Here is an 11,190-nt window from a genome sequence, read left to right as displayed (position 1 = left end):
AGTGAAGATCGCTCCTGATCCCGGACCGTCGTCGCGTTTCGACAACCTGTAAATACTCGTGATCAATTCGAGCGACGGTGTGCACTTAACGAAAGACAAAATGAGCGCACTTGCGGAGGAAAATCCAATTTACTCGCCCTTCTTTGGTGTGATGGGCGCCGCCTCGGCCATCATATTTTCTGGTGAGTTTCAGTTGTTCGATTCTCGGTATAAGATCCTGGAGGACGACAGTCCCAGTGGTTCGGGGGATGAAAAATAGGCTGGACCAATCAATGACAACGAGACCGTCAGAAATGAATCGTAAAATCGGCAACCTCGAGTCGACGAGCACGCCATTTTCTTCGCTATACGAGCGACTTGAAGTATAGAGAAACAGAGTAAAAGCTCGATAACCGAGCGAAGTGTTCGTCTTGTGATTTCACGACGAAGGCTTCGTGCATTCGGTATATTCTTTCGCACGTCCCGTGCTTATTCGTTCGACCTGTTATCGATAAGCAACGATAGAACGATCAATGGTAACAAACTACTCGAAGAATCTCGCTAATCAAGCGAAGTATTTTTTTTACTGGTATCGTTGTCAGGCTCGTGTCAGCTTGTATGATATATGTCGGCGCGGTAAGAAGCAGGGACGCGTTCTAATGCTCCACCGAAGATGTCAAGGATACGGATTCAATTTTGAAGCGCCATTTTTCTAGGCACGTAGATCTGGGATTTCGTAATGTTCCGTAAACGCGGTCCAACCCAACCGAGCTTAATTTTACATTACGAGAGAAACGCACGTTCCGCGGCGTTCGGTCTGGCCCGACGGTTATTTCGTAATTGCTGACCTCGTTCAATGCTTTTCAATGAAAATCCGCCCGTATCGGCGGCGAAGGTCGCCAGGATTTACGGGGAATCGTGGAAGATTCCGCTGGACAAACGATATCGGTGGTATTGATCTCTGACTAACGCGATCGATCCCCGAATTCTCGGAAATCGTGTCTGATGGAAATTCAGGAACTCGGGGACGCGTATATTTCGAGTTTCGAAGCGTCGGGTCACTATCACGGAAATCAATACGAATCTCCCTTTTCCCGTGTGCGCCAGTCTTGAATGGATGGCGGCCCACGAGGAAGATTGACCCACGAAACCCACGCGAAAAGTTTGGAATATAAGAGCGATCTTGATCCTAGTCCAAATGCAATAGATTCTTGGGTGCCCAGAAATCCCTGACTAATGCTCTACAATGTTTTAGCTAAGAGTTCTCTCGTTGGGAACTATTCGAATGAATTTTCGTTCTTGACTCTTTCGATAGTTGGAGGTGTTTGTTGTTAAAATTTTCACGAGGAAAAAGTCAATTCAGAGGCATGAGACACGATCATATGCAGTTGTGCCACGCCCCCTACTTACGGGATGGGACTTACATGATTATCATGTGACTGCCAACGTGAGAATCATGTGACTACGGTTTCCAGTCTGGGCGGAATGGGTTGTCGCAATGGGAATGGGGATTTCTTTCGTTTTTCGTGGAGAATTGTCTAATTTTGTATAGAATATGGATGAAAATGGGTAGAAGAGTTGAATGCTTGAGATGAAATCGGCCTCGTGACCTCTTGTCGCCGTTAGGATCGATATTAAACTGGATCGATAGCTCTTGAGGTTCCACTAATATTTCGGGCGAATCGCGAGAATCTGTTGAATGTTTCATCGTGGGGCGGGAAAATTGAAAACACAGTATGAGTCAGTGTTGCTTTTGAGTATTATTTATTTTATTTAGTACATGCTTCTTGGCTTCGAATGACTTCCGATTTTACGATCTTCTGACAGCAACAGTGTAAATTTAATCAAGTCAAGTACTACATACAGGAGAAAATAAAACCTAACATGATTCACCAAACAGCAGAATTATTCTCTTATGCTTGTCATTGTCTAAAATTATGAGTGTAACATAGAATTCAGAAGAGAAAATAAAATAAAATATAAACTTAGCTCCACATCATAAACTAGACTTAGTAATTCCCAACTTAGTAATATATATTTTATCTAAATATATAATAATACATATAATCAAATGGATAATGTAGATTGCAGTATCATGTTGTAAATTGTCTCTTAATACATGTTTATCAACATAATAAATACAATATTCTGTGTGAATATTAATTTGGAACAAATTGAGTATTAACATTTGATAGCATTGATAAAGTATAATACTATTATCTTATCTTATTTTTTGTACATAATGCTTTTGTCAGCTTATAATAGTGAACACATTATAGACTACCTGTTTTTTTTCTTCATATAATATTATCTTTCAAAAATATTTTTGTAATTTATTTTTTATGGGTAAAGTTCATAGATTACAAGTAGCAGTAAATCAGAATTCAGCTTGTATTGAGATTCATAAATTTTAAGTCATAGAGATGATAAAAGATATTGTATATTGATCTTTTCATTCAAAAAAATGACGAATACAATGCTTGTTTTATTTACAGCTCTGGGAGCAGCATATGGCACAGCAAAATCGGGTACAGGAATTGCAGCAATGTCTGTAATGAGGCCAGAACTTATCATGAAATCTATCATTCCTGTTGTCATGGCGGGTATCATTGCCATTTATGGTCTTGTAGTAGCTGTTCTTATTGCTGGTGGTTTAGAAGAAGCCCCAAAATACTCCCTCTATAAGTATGTTATCACTTTCTTAAATATACTAACTTAAGTTGAAAATAATTTACTTTAACAGTTTTTTTACTTTAGCATTGTATGTATTATTGTATTTGTGTACAATGGATCATACATGCAGAAGATTTCACTATCTATCTGGTAAATAAGAAAGTTCTGTGGCTTTTAAAGTTACAAATTTTATATTTATGAAACTCAGGACAATCAAAAGCAACAGAACTTTCTTGGTTACCTAATATCAAAGAAAATCTTTAAAATAATTTTTGTCTTGAGTTTATGTATTCATTACGCAATTAACCCTTTAAGTATCCCGCGAATTTGAAAAAATCCGACCAAAAAATGTCTACTTTTTTCCTCATAAATTTGTTAGATATATCATTCTAAGATACAACAAGTCAAAACAGGATGTAAATGGGCATTACTTATGAGCTCAGTCCATGACTGTTGCAGGTTGGTCAATGTGCGCGCGTCAGATCAGCCCGTGATTGTCACGGGCTGGTCGCTTAAGGGTTTAAAAGATATTTGAATAGATTGATATAGATTGTACTTGCTGTAAAAGCCTTAGATGTGCTTATTTACTTAAATTCTACTTAATTAGATTGGGGCTTAACAGGGTCTAATCTCTTTTGGCTTTGTTTAACATTAACGTATTTTTACATAATTCACTGTTACCTTCGTCCCATAGTTAACAGCAATGTTTTGTTTGCTCTTTTTACTAGGGGTTTTGTTCATCTGGGTGCTGGCTTAGCCGTAGGTTTTTCTGGTCTAGCTGCTGGATTTGCCATTGGTATTGTCGGTGATGCAGGTGTAAGAGGTACCGCTCAACAACCTCGCCTCTTTGTCGGTATGATCTTGATTCTAATCTTCGCCGAAGTATTGGGTCTCTACGGTCTCATCGTTGCCATCTACTTGTACACCAAATAAAAAACTTTTAGCAGCAGGAATGCAAGACTCGTCGCCTGCAACCAACAGCGCTCCCCGACTATTATATGTTACGACTTGTTTCGACATTTTACTTAAACACATTTTTTCCATGCATACTCACATCAACTCATCTAAGCATCCTTCTGTAATACTGTATTGAAGTTGATATATTAGAGTCCAAAGCATTTAAGGTACATATTCATTACATGGATGACGAAACTATCGAGAAAAAAAAAAATACTACAAGCGAAGTAACGAGAGTGCTGAAACCCATTAGTCGGCCGAATATATTTGAATCGAGAGAAAATAATTCAGTCTTGCAGGAAAAGGATGTGCGTGTACAGAAGAATACCAAAAATATGGCAAACAGGCGACAGGGAGGTTACACTGAGGAAAAAAAAGACCCCGATATCCCATGCCGAACATTTCTCTTTCACTGTATAGTAATCGTTTGTAGCGTAGTTTGACATTGAATTATTGACTAAGATAATCGGCTCTACTGAGTGTATAAAGGAACAAAAAAATGTTATCGATAAAAGGAATACTTAGCACAATTATGTATTAAATGCCACTGAAGCGGTAGTATACAGATTGCAGATGAATGTCTCTACGACCGAAAGTCTAAGGAAAAACTATAATTATCCAAATAGGAAGAGGATGAGAAAAAGCACGCGAACAGCGTGTAGAAAACAGCATAATATGCGCTATGATTGTACAAACTTATATCTTAATTAAAAAAAAAAAGGGACAAAAGCGAACAGGTATTGTACAATCGAAGCTATAAGACACAAAGAATAGTATGTGGCATGAAATTTTCAAGAGAGAGCGCGCGAGAGAGAAAAACAAAACAAAGAAATGAATGTGAGTAGACAATGGACAGATACATGATAGTATTAAGTCAATTCAGAGGCTGCTGGGCGTATGAAGAATTCGCACTTACAGTGAGCAACAGAATATGATTTACGAATTATTTCTGGGAGGCCGCAAAGGCCAGCGGTGATGCTCCCTTTCGAGCTGAACATACTTACTTCACCTCTGGTTACAGATATATATATACACATATATATCAACGAAGTGGCAAGTATGTAAAGCAACAAGAAAACAGAATCCATACGCATACCAGCAGACGTATGACTACCTAAGAAAAGGGGTTACGAGATAAAATAATGGTTAAAAAAATAATTTGTACATTCCATAATAAGTTTGTTCAGTGCAGGCGAGCGGGCGCTTGCATGGAGGAAAAAAAATCCTTTTAGAAAAGGAACCACTAAAATTGTGCATTCAATGGTTTACGTTCTGCGTGACGGCGTTTTTAAATGATGCATGAGGCAGTTAGAAAATATTAGTAAACGAAATTGTCCCCAGGGTTTCATTGTCATGGGAGCTGACAGTAAATCCTGTCGCATAATCTGTCTCTAGAATTTTTACAGTCACGATCGAGGACAAAAGGAATTCGTCGCGCCCGCTTGCCAGATTTTATCGACTGCGCAGTATTTTCTATCTAAAACAACAACAACAAAGCTCAACGTGTAGGCGCATTTCCGGGAGAGAAACACACATGCTAAAAAATGTTACAGATAACTTTTTTAGTTCGCAACAGTACATTTTTCTGATTCAAGATTTTAAAAAAAGAAAGGAAGACTAGAAGCAATAGGAGCCAGTTTAATTTTGAATATAATTTCCATTTGTTGATAGTCCTCGCTTGAAAATGCACCTATATACATCTACATCAATTGCATCGTGGAAAATCGAACAGATCGAATTACTCTTTTAAATTTCTAACAACGACGATAAAGAAAACGGAAATGGAAGAAAAATCGAAAACCTCTGAAACGAAAACTCTCGTAACTAGCGTAAAACGAGCGGAAAAAAAACGCAAAAGCGAGCCGGGGAGCGGTGGATGGTGGCTTTGTGTAATGAGAGAAAGAGAGAAAGGGAGCGAACGATCTTCACTTTACACACATTCGAAAAATGCAAGAGCACACGAAGAATACACTATATGCCAAGTTAGCCTTTCTTCCCCCCCTTCCTTACGTCCTGTCTCAAGTAACGATGATTGAACATCTGCTATCTAATCATAATCTGAACGCGTGTAATGTATAATCACCCGCCATGCTTTACATCGTACAATTAAAACTTTAGGCTAGATTAGGTCAGGGTGTTATTGTATACCTAAACCTTGTGTAGCTGAGAGAAAGTATAAACACAGAAGGGTGTGTGTGCCGGAATGCGATCAAAGAAGGCGAGCGAGAGGAGACTATTTGCATGCCTGGAAGTGTGAGTGAGAAAGGGAGTGAATGAAAGCCAAGAGGAAAAAAAGAGGAGCACTGGCAGATGATGGAAGAGACCGTTGTCGTCGCCGCCGCCGCCGCCCCCCATGTACTATCTTCCAGTGTTACTAAAAATAGACTCATTGTTGAGCGCAAAAAGTGATACTGATCAATAATAATAATAATTATTTATGTTATAATTCGTCCTCGATGTTACAGAAAAGAAACCGTGTTTAATAAAAATTTAATTTGGACAAACAAGTATCAGTACTCACTTTTATCGTCGAAATTTACCTAGCTGTATGTGCATAACACCGAAATACAGACATAAATACAGACACGTACCGAGAACAGTTAATGTAATTAACAAGCATGACATTGACGATCCATTTTTTATCACTGCCATTGAATTTCGAGGAACCATATAACATGCTTTCTATGTGCAATCACTGGCAACCACCTACCATCCTGTTGTTGGAAGACAAGAGAATTGTGTGTACAGAGATATAGTAGAATGAGAAATAGAATACGAGAAGAGTCGTACCCCTGTTGATTTATCGAATGTCTTAATTTAATCCAACGAAACACGAGGTTATTCATCGTACCATCTGTTCCATTACAGGCTACTTGTCCCACTCGTTCGCGAGTACACAAGTACCATTTACGTAATCCATTCGACGAGCAGTGAAAATTGAACGAAAAAGTCTCGCTGTTAAAGGGTACACATAACGAAAATGCACGCTTGTTACGTAACCAACAGTTACATAGACGGTATATGGACAGATAAATTCAGGTCGTCCTCGAGAGCAAATCATACACGTCCTTATTTCAACTTCAAAGATACATTATCATCACTGTGCGACTACGGGCAACCAAAGTTTCACTCGAGATTTCGTAAGGGCGTGCGCGTGTCTCGCTGACAAAATAGAAAACACATAATATCATTTGAATTCTCGATCCAGCGGAGTTTGTAAATAATTGAGGAAATACATATATATCGAGATGGTCTGTGATTAGTTTATTTTATATTACAACTTGTATTTCAGCGATAAACGTGTTCAGTTATATAAATCACAAGGTTATAGAAAATTAGTTAATATGTTCGACTGCTGGTCAGCTTGTTTCCTTTATATAGATACAACGCAGAAATTATTAAAAAAACAAAGTCGTATAGTAATTCTATTGTTTGTGTACAATTATGTAGCAGCGTTTGCCAAACTAGGAATCCAGTTGGAGAGGAATGCTGGCGAACGTTAAACTGTGCCTACACTATATAACATAAGTTACATAGCAAAATTAAGGAATTTGTTTAGACAAGAGGAAAAAGAATGTTATATAACACTAAGTCGAATAATATTTTTCTATGACAAAGTTATACAGTGGTGGACAAAAGAAAGTTGTCCTTCACTGTGTGAATCATCAGAGAAAGTGAATGAATATCATCATCTAACACGTTCCCAATTCATCTAAAGAGTAACAATAATCATATTCCCAACGTGTTTCATACCATTATTTCTAATATAATGTTAATTGATTGAAAGAATATGTTACAATACGAAAATATATCTAACTAGTAACAAGCCGTAGAAATATGTCGTACAACAAAATTAGAAAGACATTTGTTACATAGTGTAGACTCAGTTTTACGATTTTACTATCTGTGCATGGCGTTTAAAGAGACAAAAACATATCTCTATTATCTCATTTTATCGACGCACGTATCCATGTGTCGTCGAGACGAGTCGCGGTTTGGAAAACGCTGATAAGTAAATTAGACTACGCATACTGTATACATTAACGACCAGTTTTATTTTAAACTGGATTATCTGTGTCCTCATCGTACGACAGACGGGGATTCGCACAAGAAACGAGATCCGTTTGTGTCTGTCTTTTTTTCTTTTTTCACTTTTTACGGTGAAAGTCTGTTATAAAGGGATCAGTAAGTCGTGAAAAGAAAGACAAAAAGGTAAGATTTAAGGGGAAAAAAATAACCAAGTTTCACGTACTCAACGCAACTTTTTACGGACACAAGAGCAGTATGTATTTCGCTTTACTTAGATAAATACTAATGGCAGTTGGTAATTGTATTACATCTATCAATGTAAGTGTTATATTATATATAGCAAAATAGGAACAGATGTTCATAGCAGAGAAAGAGAGAGAGAGTGTGTGTGTGGTATGTGTGTGTGTGTGTATGTGTGTGAGCGCTTGAATGAGTGAGTGAACGAAAAAGGTGAAAGAGAGAGAGAGAGAGAGAGAGAATCGCTGAAATACGTCGCGTATTTAGAATTATTATAGTTAACTATAATTTGTTCATATGTACGCAGTTGTGTTTTTAAAAAAGGCTCTAAACGTATACCAAATAAACATTGTTTATTAGAGCCAAACACATATGATAATGGTACGTCACTTTCGTCTGTTTTTGTTGAATTTCTTTCTATGTCCAGTAATTCTTGCGCATCATCACGCTTCATCGATTATATTTTGGACCACAAAGTACGAATGTAAAATACTTTTGGTACAAAGTATGCTTTTTGTTCAGTCACTAATTTCAGCAATTATTTTTTCATATTTTCGATGTAATAACTATTTTGTTCGCTCTTCTGTACAATGGTCGTTACGAACAATCACAAAAAAGAAAGGTGAGTACCAGAAACACGAGGTTGTTCATTTTCCGTGAACTGATTACCATAATCATTCGCGGTGATTACGTGTCGCGTGATTTATATATCTGTGACTAAGGCAAAATGATCTGTCACATTTTCAAACAATTCGAAAGGAACTTCTTCGCTCAAAAATAAGGGCCCAAGAAGACACAAGTTCATAACACATCACCGAAGTTGAAAACTTTAGACGTCAATGTCTTCGAAAACAAAAACATGTGACTTAGATCATTTTTGTTTTACAATCATCGCAGATATAAATTACCGATTAAATGGTATGTAAATGATATATTATAATTATATTGTTTCCTTTTTCCATTGAAAATATTCGTCAAATTCCATTATATGGAATTTCTGAAAAGATATGGCTTATGCTGTAACGCGTGCATAACTCAAAATGTATCGTTGAATACGCCACTGAATATATGTTTTATCTCGACGCAGAGTGATAAACGTTCGTTACATGCTCCTGTTGTCGCGGCTTGGTAAAAATGTTACTCTAACTGGCTGGCCGATTGGCTCGATGATGGATGAGGATTCTTTGATTGTAAATCGTCTCCAATAAGATGGATTAAGAAACGAAAGCTTCAGCTAAGAACTACACGTGCTCTCGTTTTTTTTCCACACACACTACTCGAGTTACATACAATCAGTCGTCGACGCGAGATTTAACAATGCATCGTAGTTCACACATGTAATCTTTCAGGAAAAATTTCTTTCGATCGACGAAAAATAATATTTGGAATAACAAACGAGACTAAAGCTTTAATGAAAGCATTTAACTCAACGAAATTTGCCATCTTCTTTTATTGTTTCATAGTCAATGAGGTTCTAATTATGGTTTACGAAAAAAAGTTCTATTAATTAGTACTGGCAAATGCACGTTAAAACGATTAGTTGACTATTGTCTTTCTTCCATTAAAGAATCATTTATCGTTTCAATTGTATAGTACCCACGTTACTCATAACCTTCAAGTAAATTTATTCGAATAAATGATTGTTGCTTCTCAGTAAGCCCGTTACGCTTGGAAATAAGAAATAAATTTATTCGAACAAATCTGTATTGAAATAATTGCTTTGATGGAAGTTTATTCGAATAATGCTTTGCTCAACATATATCTTTTAATTTACGCTGTGTACACACAATCGACATCAATGAATTTAAGCTGACGAAACAGTGGGTGTCAGTGATTATGCATGTACCGGGTGACTCGTTCAAAAATTGATTTTACAAGAAAACTACTTGCATATACAGGTCTACAAGTGCTATCACTTCTCAAATTCTTTATCGCTTAAGTAGTCTTATCTTCTACGTTTTTCTAGTTTTCAAAATACATTAAGATAATCTTAAATGTTTCGATTCTGTATCAGCCATTTAATTGAAGCCACGTAAACAATAAATAATGTGATATTAAGTTTTTATTACGAGTTCTAAGAACATCTAACATTTTTGGAAATATTATATACAAGACAAAATAGAAATTTACATTTGACGAGACACGTTAAGCTTAACAAATGTCAAATTTCTCCTATACTATTAAATTACTTCAAACGGCAGTTTCATTGAATCACCCTGTATACGCAGATGGCGAATATAAAATGGAACAAGTGAAATTTACATTGATAAACTGAACTCATGCAAGTGAAAGGATACATATCACATGGTATGCATTTATTAAATTTGTGTTATTGCATATAATTGAAATTTTAAAAAAATGACGTTAAGTAAAAATCGTAATTGTTTAAAAAGGAAGGTGTGACTAATGTCCTAGAAGGTGAATAAGCGAACGTAAATATTAAAAAGCGAGCGAAAGAAAAAGAAAAAGCAATGACAGACACAAAGTACCATAAAGATGATAATCCTAGGAACAAATTTTATTGATAAAGATAAAAGATATTTTTATCAGTTTAATGTCTATGATCAATTAAAAACGATTATAATGTAGTCCGTTTACGTGAGAAATAATACTGACGATATTATACATGATTCGTGTCTCGTTTTCCGTTTCATTCTTTTCTTCTTCTGTTTTCTTTCTTTTTTAATTAAATTTATAATTAATATGCGGGGGGAAAATAAATTAATAAAGTTAAAGTACAATATCGCATATATGACAATTGCGGACGAAAAAAAAAGGATTGGAATATATCGATCGATCAACGTACTCTCGTCTTCACTAAATACCGTGGTGTGGCTAAATTCTCGTTTACATGTACGTACGTACTCATTTTTTTTTTCATTTTTCCCTTTTTAATGTATGTGTATATATATAATAAAAAGGCAACGAGCAAAACACGTAAGTATACCACAAATACCCATTTAAATGTTACACTAATGTCGCTATAAATGTATGTTTCACGTACAAAGAATATTACTTTCAAATTAATAATTATTAAATTCTCCGCAGCGGGGGATCAGGTCATTACCTTCGAGAGTATGATAAAACGAACAGATATGAATATATATCGAATACACATGATTCGAGTATCAATACATCGTCGTTAATGGCGAGAACATTTTTTTGCTCATCTTTTTCGATATTTTTTTTTCTCATCGTTAATTCCGTGAACGATGCGTATATACAGTAAATGTGTATTCGAAAGAAAAAAGAATTAAGATCTAATGATGATTAACGGGGAGCGCAAATATTCTTTTTTTTTTTGGACTGACGACT

General features: G+C 36.2%; 1 protein-coding gene across 1 annotated transcript; it reads left to right on the top strand.

Moving 5' to 3' along the window:
- The first annotated feature begins 40 nt into the window (after positions 1-40).
- Vha16 (vacuolar H+ ATP synthase 16 kDa proteolipid subunit) lies at positions 41-3,601 on the top strand. The gene is made up of 3 exons (XM_076374928.1): positions 41-182; positions 2,475-2,664; positions 3,381-3,601. The coding sequence occupies exons 1-3, from the start codon at positions 101-103 to the stop codon at positions 3,583-3,585; spliced, it is 477 nt and encodes a 158-aa protein (XP_076231043.1). The 5' UTR covers positions 41-100; the 3' UTR covers positions 3,586-3,601.
- Positions 3,602-11,190: the final 7,589 nt, after the last annotated feature.

Source organism: Calliopsis andreniformis, chromosome 3 (genome assembly GCF_051401765.1).
Source record: "Calliopsis andreniformis isolate RMS-2024a chromosome 3, iyCalAndr_principal, whole genome shotgun sequence".
In the NCBI taxonomy this organism is placed as follows: Eukaryota; Metazoa; Arthropoda; class Insecta; order Hymenoptera; family Andrenidae; genus Calliopsis; species Calliopsis andreniformis.
This window is presented reverse-complemented; position numbering and strand designations above follow the sequence as displayed.